At 36.6% G+C, this 12,519-nt stretch overlaps 1 protein-coding gene across 3 annotated transcripts in view; it reads left to right on the top strand.

Annotated features, from left to right (window-relative positions):
* Positions 1–2,179: 2,179 nt before the first annotated feature.
* The window catches only part of hexa (hexosaminidase A (alpha polypeptide)), a 15,128-nt gene continuing 4,788 nt past the window's right edge, over positions 2,180–12,519 (top strand). The window contains exons 1-14 of one of the 3 annotated variants that reach the window (XM_067379528.1): positions 2,180–2,556; positions 2,941–3,048; positions 3,240–3,305; positions 5,327–5,373; positions 5,471–5,581; positions 5,868–5,969; positions 6,353–6,485; positions 8,378–8,558; positions 8,652–8,738; positions 9,320–9,392; positions 10,735–10,909; positions 11,505–11,595; positions 11,687–11,794; positions 11,961–12,020. In XM_067379528.1, coding sequence (XP_067235629.1) covers positions 2,295–2,556; positions 2,941–3,048; positions 3,240–3,305; positions 5,327–5,373; positions 5,471–5,581; positions 5,868–5,969; positions 6,353–6,485; positions 8,378–8,558; positions 8,652–8,738; positions 9,320–9,392; positions 10,735–10,909; positions 11,505–11,595; positions 11,687–11,794; positions 11,961–12,020 — 1,604 coding nt within the window. In that variant the 5' untranslated portion in view covers positions 2,180–2,294. Of the gene's footprint in view, positions 2,557–2,940; positions 3,049–3,239; positions 3,306–3,801; positions 3,898–5,326; positions 5,374–5,470; positions 5,582–5,867; positions 5,970–6,352; positions 6,486–8,377; positions 8,559–8,651; positions 8,739–9,319; positions 9,393–9,481; positions 9,657–10,734; positions 10,910–11,504; positions 11,596–11,686; positions 11,795–11,960; positions 12,021–12,519 lie in introns of those variants that run through there. The other 2 variants (XM_067379529.1, XM_067379530.1) reach the window with 2 other exon arrangements.

Raw genomic sequence — 12,519 nt, 5'->3', positions numbered from 1 at the left:
ATTTCAGCAGTTTGACGCGCGATCCGAATCAAGGCCCTTTCACACAGGACGCGGCATGCGCTGCGCTCGCCGCTGGGTTCAGCGCAGCCCTTCAGATACAAAGCGATTTGCGCTGCGCTGGCCAGAGCACAGTAGGCGGAATTTTCCAAACATGTAGCGGGAGTTTTATATATAGTCACTTGATTGTTGTTCCACCTTTCGGTCAGCAGTAAAGTGAGCAATAGCAATAGCCCTGCTTGTAAGAAGAAGAAAGAAAGCAGCTCTTGACAATATCTGTCATGTCTGTCTATCTGTCTTTTCTCCCGATGTCAATATACGACCAGCAAACTTGTATCAAGTTGTATTGTATAGCTCTGGAAATTCCAACACAGTAAATGGCTGTTCATCCATTTTGCTTTCCGATTGTTTGGATGCCACGTTGTTATAGAGTGCCCCAGGGATGATGCGTTTTTGTAGGCCAACCCGGAAGTTAGCGGCGCACAGGTTCCCTCGATCGAAAGCCCATGCATTTTTCCCATAGACTTTTGGAAAATCGCAGAAAATAAGCTCTGTGTTTAACAAAGGGTTATGACACTTACACGTTTTTTCTATCAAGATAATCTTTACAAGTTAACACAAAATTTATAGATTTTGAAGCCTAAATAAAGTCGTCAGATATAAAAAGCTAACAGTAGGCTATAAACGGACTACAGCACACCATGGTCGCGGATCAACGTCGTCACCACCAAGCGTCCTCAAATTGTATTTAAAAAACAAGGTTATTTAAAAACATGTTCGCAGATTATGATCTGTGCTGTTATGAATACTTTTCCACTTTTTCATGAGAAATGCTGTCCAAATGTCCCGTTTTTAATGATGACGTCTAAAGTCCCCGCCAAAGGAAGTATAGTCCCTTTTAGCAATTTGTTAGCAACCGCCGATTTTAAGACACAGTAAAAGTTTAAAAACTCACAAGTGGGTTATAACTGGTGTGTTTTATGTCATAGATCAAAACGTGAAAGTATTTAGAGGCTTTGTTAACCACAGACCTTATTTCAGGCGATTTAGCAAAAACCCATTCAAAAAACCCATAGACTTGACGGCGTTGGAACCGGAACTCCTAAAATACTCGCTTCCGGGTTTTGCCTACAAAAACGCGTCATCCCTGGGGCACTCTATTGGTCACGCAGGTAATCGTCACAGAGCGCAGCGGCAAAAGTTGAACTATTTTGAACTTTGACCGCGGCGTGCGCGCAAGTTGCGCTCAGATGCGTCTGCGCTTTGGTCGACGCAGTTCTCGCGCGCCGCAAGCCATTGAAACAAATGGGTTTCATAGTGCAGCGCAGCGCATACCGCGTCCTGTGTGAAAGGGCCTTCATGATTCGATACGCTGATTCATTTACGCTTCGATGCTTCCTGAAGCAGTGTATTGAAATCGTCCATCACTAAATAAGTCGTTATTTATTTTTTTTATTTATTTTTTTTTTTTTGGCGCACCAAAAATATTCTCGTCACTTTATAATATTAATATTGAACCACTGTACTCACACGAACTGATTTAAATATGTTTTTAGTACATTAATGGATCTTGAGAGAGGAAATGTCATTGTTGGCTATGCAGGCCTCACTGAGCCATCGGATTTTAACTAAAACATCTTAATTCTGAAGGTCTTACGGATGTGTAACGGCATGAGGGTGAGTAATAAATGGCATTATTTTCATTTTTGGGTGAACCCATTAAGTGTAGAATTTAAAAGTTTGTTTGACTTTAGCGCCCTCTAGAGGCTTTTTTCTGACTCATATTTAGTTTTCAATTTCAAAGTAGACCTACTTGATTATTCATGTTATATTACCAGAATATCAGCACAAACAATAAACAGTGACAGGGAAATTTTATAAAAATATTGTGCCTATAATATATAATATATTAGAATAATATTGTGTAAAATAACAATAGAAACAATTAGATATTAACAAAAAATACGAATATAGCATAAAATAAAATAACTGAGGAAATTAAGAACGAATAGATCAAACAATAAACCAACAAATTACGTTTTAAAACAATATTATTCACAATTCCTTCTCAATATTACTCGCAATTCATAGTTTCTGTTGGGTTTATTTGTTTATTTTATCCCGGAAATAGCCCATGTGACTCGAGCTGAGCCAATGAGAATCGCCGCAGCTGAGTTCAGGTCAGCTGAATAAAAACACTAGCTACCTGTCATATGACTGGTGTTGTCACAGTTCCAGCGCTTTTCCCTTGTGGAGCACACAAACCTGCACTAAAACTCGACTGAAGCGACAGCAGCATGGCTTACACCGACACGTACTCTCGTCGTCTGCAGGTTTGGCTCTTATTAGCAGTTGTAAGTCTCACAGTGGAGCAAGTGGATGGAGTCTGGCCGCTTCCTCAGGAGATCCTTCAGTCCGCCGACAGATACAGTCTGAGTCCACAGCTCTTCTCCTTCACTTACGGGAGAGACTCGGCTGCGCAGTCTGGATGCTCCGTCCTGGATGCTGCTTTCAGGAGATACTTCTCCATCATATTCCCTGACTTTACAAAGGGAACAGGTTGGTTTATGCCTGTCTGGCAATGAATGAAACAAATGTACTTCCGTGTAAGTGTTGGTTAAGTCACTCTAAACAAGTAATTAATTGAATTATATCTTCACCAGTCTAATTAGATTAAGGTGCTATTGCATTAATTTTTACTAATTACTTTCTAAATCCCATATCAACCTCGACCAGTTGAACAATGCACATGAAACTTCTCTTAATTCTTTCAAATAAACCTATATAACATTTATTTTTTATTTATGTTTGAAAGGATGTTTTAAAAGGAAATTCAGAAAGTGTAGCTATGTGCACAAACATGTTTTTACTGTTCTTCGTCTAAATTCAAGTCAAATAAACAATTTTGCAATACAAAATAATGTGTAACGTTTATTTGAACAGACAATGGGCTTCGTTACTTGTGGCCGGAGTCAAACCCGTTTGTGGTGTCTGTGAGTGTCAAAAGCAGAGGATGTGATGGCTACCCTGACGAAGATTCAGATGAGAGCTGTGAGTGATTCCTGATCATGTGATCTTGAAATGAAACCTCTGCTGACCTTTGACCTTTTATTTTTACAGTCATTTTAGAGGAAATCTGCATGTAATGACACTTTCCACATTCAAAAAACAAATATGTTTTTGTCATTTTATGGCGTATAAAGCATAGGCTAAGGCATTCTAAACATGTTTTGTTGTTGCAGATAACCTGAGTGTGTCTGATGGCCAGGCTGTTCTGAGATCAGTGACTGTATGGGGATCTCTGAGAGGTGTGACACAAGCTATAGTGTTTTTCATTTGTGCATAAAGGTGCAATATGTAAGAATTTTGCAGTAAAATATCCAAAAACCACTAGGCCAGTGTTATATATTTTGTTCACTTGAGTACTTACAATATCGCAAATGTTTGCAACTATTTGTAAATCATGAGAAAATTGCAATTTTAACCAAGACGTGTGAGGAGTCGCCTGTCAATTGTGTCATACCCGCGTTACACTCGTTTTCCGCTTTTATTTTGTAGAAACCATGAAAACACCAAAGACGCTTTAATATTTTCATGTTTTAAAGGTGCCCTAGAATTAAAAATTGAATTTACCTCGGCATAGTCGAATAACAAGAGTTCAGTACATGGAAAAGACATACAGTGAGTCTCAGACTCCATTGTTTCCTCGTTCTTATATAAATCTCATTTGTTTAAAAGACCTCCGAAGAACAGGCGAATCTCAACATAACACCGACTGTTACGTAACAGTTGGGATCATTAATATGTACGCCCCCAATATTTGCATATGCCAACCCATGATCGAGGCATTACACAAGGGCAGAACGTCTGGATCTGTGCACAGCTGAATCATCAGACTAGGTAAGCAAGCAAGAACAACAGCGAAAAATGGCAGATGGAGCAATAATAACTGACATGATCCATGATATCATGATATTTTTAGTGATATTTGTAAATTGTCTTTTTCGTTAGCATGTTGCTAATGTACTGTTAAATGTGGTTAAAGTTACCATCATTTCTTACTGTATTCACGGAGACAGGAGTCGTCGTCATTTTCATTTTTAAACACTTGCAGTCTGTATAATTCATAAACACATTCATTATACATCTCTCCAACAGTGTAGCATTAGCCGTTAGCCACGGAGCACAGCCTCAAATTCATTCAAAATCAGAATTAAACAATATAACAGTATACAATACTCACATAATCCGACGCATGCATGCCGCATACATGATGAACACTTTGTAAAGATCCATTTGAGGGTTATATTAGCTGTGTAAACTTTGTTTATGCACTGTTCAAGGCAAGCGTGAGCTCCGTGGGTGAGGAGCACGAGAATTAAAGGGCCAGCAGCCCTGAATCGGCTCATTTATAATGATGCCCCAAAATAGGCAGTTAAAAAAATGAATAAAAAAAAATCTATTGGGTATTTTGAGCTGAAACTTCAGACACATTCAGGGGACACTTTAGACTTATATTACATCTTTTAAAAAGACGTTCTATGGCACCTTTAATAGGCAAGGGAACAACTGTTTTGATATATTTATAGACAGAAAACTAATTATTGTTATATAGCTCAACATTTTTAGTCTTATTGTTTAAATCTAATTTTCTTGATTTTTTTTGCGAGTACCACGCTTTACCATATCTCAGAGAAAAACACTATTTTGTGAAGTAGCTAACATAGCATAATCAGATGCAGCTTTATTTTTAGTAACAGTAATACAGCATTTTCTCCATCATACAATACATTTTCAAATTAATTGCATGCCATTTATCAAAACAAGCCATCCAGTATTTAATATGACATTCTAATATCGATCCATCTTACTGCAGTGTGCAACAGTGTTTCACAGCAGCCGCCGAGCGAACGCACAGAGTAACGTTATAACATCATTTTCAACACCCTCAAATGTAGGGCTGGGTGATTGTCACGCGCATTTCGTCAGTAAAGCCGGTTCCCTGATTACCACTAAATCGCCATCACCTGCTTTCAAATGGAGCGGCATTTAATAGACAGAGCCGTAGTTCACTGACAAGCCACGCAATATCGCGTTCATTATTGCAGATGAATTGCCTTCGATCCCGATTATTTCCACCGTCTGTTGAGGTGAAGACCACATGTCCCAAGATTCAGTGCTCAAACTTGGCGTCATCAAGCTACACTTTTGTTTTGAATAGGCCTCTAGCGGACAGAAATCTTACATATTGCACCATTTTATATATTTGAATACCCAAAAGCACTAACTAAATATTTGTCTTTATCAACTTATAAAACATGAAAATCAGGTCTGGAGTCCTTCAGTCAGCTTGTGTACCAGGATGATTATGGCTCTGTAAGTTTTGTGTGACAGTATTCAGTCATGTGATTGTAATAATTTGCTATAGTGAAGCAGTATATTAAATATGTTTTTATTCCACCTTTCCATTCAGTATTTTGTCAACAAGACAGAGATTGTAGACTTCCCACGTTTTCCATTTAGAGGGCTTTTACTGGACACTTCAAGGCATTATTTACCCCTCCATGCTATTTTGAAGACCCTGGTATGTATTCGCTTTTTATATTAAATCATCCAGTCTTCAGTGTCACATGATCCTTCAGAAATCATTCTAACATGCTGATTTTATTCTGATTATTATCAATGTTCTTGGAAAACTTGATAAATTTTTACAAGATTTTTTGATGAGTAGGAAGACAGCATTTATTTATATAGATACGTTTGTAACATGATAAATGTCTTTACTGTCACTTTTGATAAATTTAGTTCCTTTATGAATAAATGTATTAAGTATTGTGAAATAAAATAAATTACATTTTAATTTTCCTTAGGATGCTATGGCCTACAGTAAACTCAACGTCTTTCACTGGCACATTGTGGATGACCCTTCCTTTCCCTATCAGAGCCGCACCTTTCCTGACCTCAGCAATAAGGTAGAGAGGCTGTAAAATCACCTGCAGTAAAGTTGTTATATGCATTTATTGTTTATATTGATTGTAGTGGCTTTAAAGGTGCTGTACATATAATATATACTCTATATATCAAGGTAGCTACAGTGTTATTTTAGTATTATTCATATACTATTATATTATTTTTTTATATTTTAAATATGCGTTTATTTTTATATTTTCAGTTATTTTGTTTGTGTTGTTATGGGCTTTTATCGTTTTTTCTTTTTTATTAATTTTTGCTTTATAAAATATTGTTTTTTAGCTTTAATTTATTTTAGTTTTAGTCATTTGAGTAATTTCAATTAATAAGAAATTATTTTTAATAATTTTAGTGACCAATAACAAAACATATCTTTTTCTTCTAGGGAGCTTTTCATCCGTTCACTCATATCTACACACAGTCAGATGTGATGAGAGTGATTGAACATGCTAGAATGAGGGGCATCAGAGTCGTACCTGAGTTTGACTCGCCTGGACACACTCAGTCATGGGGGAAAGGTACGCACACACTGACACACACACACACACATGTTCGTTTTTGTGAAGTGTGGGGACATTCCATAGGCGTAATGGTTTTTATACTGTACAAACAGTATTTTCTATCGCCCTACACTACCCCTACCCCTAAACCTAACCATCACAGGAAACTGTGCACATTTTTACTTTCTCACAAAAACTCATTCTGTGTGATTTATAAGCCTTTAGAAAAGTGGGGACATGGGGTAATGTCCTCATAAGTCACCTCTTCTTGTAATACCTATGTCATACCCATGTCATTATACACTTTTGTGTCCTGATATGTCACAAAAACACGCGCACGCACACACATCCAGTGTTGGGGAAAGTTACTTTTAAAATAATGCATTACAATATTGCGTTACTCCCTAAAAAGTAACAAATTGCATTACATAGTTAACTTTTTATGGAAAGTAATGTGTTGCGTTACTTTTTCTCACTTGGGCTGGGCTTGCTTTGTTCAATTTGTTTTTTAATAACAGAAAAATTCTATTTTTGGCAAATTTAAAGGCCATTTCACACCAAAAGTGAACTGAATAATAAATGCAAATTCACGCCTGTACAGTAGAGGGCGCCACTTAAGCAAACCTTTCAGCTGTGCTGTTTAATATTTAACATATTTAATTATTGCATGTTTGCTTAATATTCTGACTTTGCATTTCGCAGTTTTTATAAATTTTGAAGAATACTGAATCTGTTTTGTGCAAATGAGATGAGTAAATGCTCACATTTAGTCTTGAACTACAATAACCATCATGTTCTCACAGCGCACACAACACCTCTGCAGGCGTCAGTCAGTAAATGGGGAAAAAAGTAACTTGCGTTACTTATTTGAGAAAGTATCTGATATTTTGTTGTAAATTTAAAAGTAATTGGGTTACTTTAGTAGTTACTTGAAAAAAGTAATCTGATTACATAACACGCATTACTTGTAATGCCTTACACCCAACCCTGCACACATCTTCTAGAAGAATATGAAATCAGATATTATAAATAATAATTTTAAAGAATTAGGGTTGTCATGGTAACAAAATTTCAGTAGTTGGTACCAGTAAAATTTTGTGGTTATTGATTCAAATTTTGGTACCAGAGCAAAAACTGTTGAATTAACGCTGCCTTCACGTGTTGTCGGAAATTTGATAATTCCCACTCCTGAAGTTGTGATTACAAGCTAATCGCATTCAAGTTTCAAAATGGGAGGGCACATGAAGGCAGCATAAATGGATGTCCCATTTTGTCTCATCCATTGGTTATCAGTCATCAGTCATCACAGTTTCCAATTCAATCGCGCATTTAAATACGGTTGGTAATCCAGAAACTTTGCAGTGTACTTAGCAGCATGAAAAAGTAAACTTGTATTCAGATTGTGAATGGGTAATAAACAGAAAGCAAGAGAAGAGTCCTCTCTTTATAATCACTAAGGGTGTCAATCTCTAAAGCACACTGAATTCTACACTCTCGAGAAAACCATTATAATAACAAAAAAGCTGTCTTAATTAAAAGAACCTTTTTTTACATTGTGTTTAAACTTTGTTGGTTACAATGAAAGGCTGCACAAGCGTTGAACAAAAATGAAACCTTGTGCGTTTTTAAGCAGATTCTGACTAACGTAGTGACCTACGCTCAACAGATATGATTGTGATTGGCTACAATTCTCAACGCTTGTAAAAACGCACTGTAAATAGAAACCTTTGATGCTCAAACAAACATGAACGAGAGCGTTCGAAAGCAGTGTCTATCAGCGGGTACCGAATATACCCGGTACTCTATACTAATGCTACTGCAGAAATGCTGGTACCTTCAACTTTCTTTCTTTTTAGTAAATCCATTTGAAATTCCTACAAAGAATAATGACGCTTGTCCCTTATTATCAGGACAGCCAGATCTCTTGACACCTTGTTACAAGGGAGATGTGCCCTCTGGTTCATTTGGACCTGTCGATCCAACGGTAGACACCACTTATAAGTTCATGGAACGCCTTTTGAAAGAGGTGAAATTTGTCTTTCCTGACTCGTATGTTCACTTAGGAGGGGATGAGGTCAGTTTTGCCTGCTGGTAAGCACTTTTGACACACGTTTTGGGTGACTGCATTAGCACAAAGGTGGTATTTTTATTTGAAAATTATAACAAAGTTATTCACTCAAACAGGCTGTCCAATCCCAATGTGCGAAAGTTTATGGAAAAGATGGGCTTTGGGATGGATTTTACCAAACTGGAATCATTCTATATGGAGAGGTTAGTAGAATTGTGAGAGTGTTTTAAATTTCAAAAACTACCTTCACTACCATTCAAAGTTTGGGTACGGAAAGATTTTTAAATCTCTTTTAAAGTCTCATTCTCACCAAAAATACTGTAAAAATAGCATTATTGTGAAATATTATTATTATTGAAATATATTTATGATTATAAATGTTTACTGTCACCATTTGAATGAACCTACTGTAAAACTTTAGAACAGACGTCAGAAGTTTAAATTCTTTATCATTAATATATATTAAAAAATGTAGAATAACAGCATCACTTGTTGGCTGATTTTCCTCATGGTACCTTTTATAACTGGTCTGTTTATAAATAATTATAATTTATATATTTGAAACATGAAACATTTAAATTTTAACAAGTCCCATATTCTAAAATTATTATTTCTATGCGTTAAGCCTTGTTTGAACCATTTAAAAAAATCTTGTATAAGCATATCTGTTTCAACTAATGTGTTTAGTAAATACATTTTCTTGAGATTAAAATTATGAACAAACATGAACACAGTGTCTGTGGTTTTTGTGTCTTTACTGTATGTCTCTCTTTATGCTCTTCAGTATAATGAACATAACCGCCGCTCTCAACAAAACCTCCATTGTTTGGCAGGACGTGTTTGACTACCATGAACGAGTGAGTAGAAATCTGCTCTACATTGGTTGCTTTCAAACCTCAAAAAGTAGTGCGTGTGGTTTAACCAGAATGAGACACTTCTCTTCTAGCCCAGGTCGAAGTATGTGGTGGAAGTTTGGAAGCAGGGATGTTACCTGTGCGAGATGCGCCGGGTGACTAAGGCAGGGTTAAAGGTCATCCTGGCGGCTCCTTTCTACCTCGACCTGCCGATACCCACTCACAGCTGGGCCCGCTACTACATCGTGCGGCCCCTAGCCTTTAGGGGTCAGAGCATAAGTGCAAAACACTAACAAGTACAAGAGATTGCAGTGCTGTGTCTCAGTGCAGTGCTATTTTTTTACATTTAACATTTTAATTTAGTCCAGTGTGAAAGTGTGTGTCCTGCTAAGTGAGAATCAAACAAACATCTTGCCCAGAATGCTGCATGAAATCATGTTGTCACAATCATTGCAAAGCACTTTCTTACCAGGAGGTGTCAACCAAGAGTCGACTTTTGAGTTGAAGCATGTCTATACATGTAACACAAGCCCAGCTTCCCAAAGGATATAAAGCAAATTAAAACAATGTCAGAACTGTGGCTTAGTGGTTAACACGTTGAGCTCTGGTGTTTTTTTGGGCTTTTTGAGTTTGAGTCTAACTAGATTTTAAAAAATCTCGTTTCCACCTCTTCACCCCATCATTTCCGTTCCTCGCTCCACAATACGTTCAATAAAATTGATAAAAGCCCCAAAATGTTGCATTTATGCACTATATATATATATATATATATTTGTATGTCAGAACTGTTGATTAATGGTTAAGACATTGAGCTCTGGTGCTTTTTTGGGCTTTTTGAGTTTGAGTCTAGCTTGCAACATTTTTAAAATCTCATTTCCACCTCTTCCACCCCATAATTTACTCAATAAAATTGGTAAAAGCCCAAAAATGTTGCATATATGCACAAATCTTTTTTTTTTTTTTTTGTATGTCAGAATTGTGGATTAGTGGTTAAGACGTTGAGCTCTGGTGCTTTTTTGGGCTTTTTGACTTTGAGTCTAGCTTGCAACATTTTTAAATCCTCATTTCCACCTCTTTAGCCCATCATTTCCTGTCCTTGCTCCACAATATGCACAATAAAATTGTTAAAAGCTCAAAAATGTTGCATTTTTTGCATGAGTTTGAGTCTAGCTTGCAACATTTTAAAAATCTCGTTTCCACCTCGCTCAAATATACACTCAATGAAAAGCGATAAAAGCCCAAAAACGATGCATTTATGCAGACTTATAAAGCAGACATTTTTGATAAATCTACAGAGGCCGATAATGCCTGTGACCCAGTGTTTCCTGTCTGTACGCTGTCTCAGATTCCACAGGACACGGTTCTGGAGATCTGGAAGGGTGAACAATACCAGGCTGAACTGAGCAAAATGACCAAGGCTGGGCACAGGGTTCTGCTCTCTGCCCCCTGGTACATCAACCACATCAGCTTCGGCCAGGACTGGCGTATTTCCTACGCAGTGCAGCCCCAGAATTTCTCCGGTGTGTGGAGCAGCATGTTAGGCTGGGGTCAAAGTTTAAATATTTGGTATAAAATAGAAAAGCAAATGGGCAATTAATGGCCATTTCCTGGTTCAGATGCATTTGATTCTAATTTATGGGCTGGTGGTTGAATTAATTTAGTAAATTCAGTTTACAGAATTAGTCAGTTAGCTCTGATTAATGATAAATCAGCTATTTAATGAAATCAGCCATTTTGTTTGCTTTGTTTGTAGTGCAGTGGTGTATTTTCTGTGTATATCTTTTGTGTTTCTTTAAATTTGTGCATATTCTTCCATGTTTTGGGGACAGAAGAGCAAAATAAGTTATTTTTATTAATACATAAAATACATAATATAATTTATTAATACATAATACATTTTAAATATTTATTTTCACCTTTATTTTTATTTAGTTTTTATTATTTTTAGGGCTTAAACATTATTTTACTTAAAGAGCTTTTAAGTGAACACTTCCTGAAAGAACCATTATTTTCTCAGTGTGAAAAACAGAACCTTTTTCCACTATAAAGAACCATGGATGCCAATAAAGAACCTTTTTCAGAGTGTATTTGATTAAATTTTCTTGTATGATTTAGGGACAGAAGAGCAAAAGAAGTTGGTGATCGGTGGAGAGGTCGCCATGTGGGGTGAATATGTCGACGCCACCAATCTGACCCCACGTCTGTGGTATGCCAACATATACAGATCATTAATTAATAATATTATTATTATTGGTGCAAAATCTTTCATAATGTTGATCTTTGTGATTGTATTAAAGGCCGAGGGCCTGTGCTGCAGCTGAGAGGTTGTGGAGTGATGAAGAAAAAACTTTGAACGCAGATCTGGCCTTCCCTCGCCTGGAAAAGTTTCGCTGTGAACTTCTAAGGTATTGAAATATATTCTTAATCAACCTCTGGACTATTACAGTCACACACTACACATACAAAATCCATTATTTCATACTACTATTAGCCCTATAAAACCTACTGTATCATTTGATACACACATGTATGTAAATGATGTATCTTGTGTTTGTGTTTGTGTTGCTGCAGGCGAGGGATTCAGGCAGAGCCTCTGTTTGTTGGCCATTGTAAGCATGAGTATAATGGACTGTAAGTTCACTGATGAGCCACTAAAACTGAAGAGGGATGTGTTTGTGCATTGGAATGTTGCTTTTGAATTTGCACAATATTTTTTTATTTTAACAAAACTATTTTTATGAATAGAAAGCAAAAGAAAATGTGAATTTTATTAATAAAGATCCCTGATTCCCAAGAATGATTTGCAAGTTAATCTTCTTTCTTAATAATATTAACACTATTCTATTTACCCCTAAATTCAATGGCCCCAAAGAGTATTTGGACACTAAAGTAGCAGTAGTTTAGATGTTTGAATTGAATTTTTTGTATTAAATGTATGAATAACTATATGATGTCAATATATTTTCATGGTGCATTGTAAACTTCATAACTCAGTCCGTTAGTTCATTATTTATTTAACAAAGGTTGAGTTTGTTCCTGACTCCCAAATTAGGAGAGTATCAGGTAAATGGCTAATGTAAAGTAGCTACACATTTAATGAAATCGTCTGGCACTACGACACCAATCCGTC

This window comes from Chanodichthys erythropterus, chromosome 24, assembly GCF_024489055.1.
Source record: "Chanodichthys erythropterus isolate Z2021 chromosome 24, ASM2448905v1, whole genome shotgun sequence".
NCBI classification, from domain to species: Eukaryota; Metazoa; Chordata; class Actinopteri; order Cypriniformes; family Xenocyprididae; genus Chanodichthys; species Chanodichthys erythropterus.
This window is presented reverse-complemented; position numbering and strand designations above follow the sequence as displayed.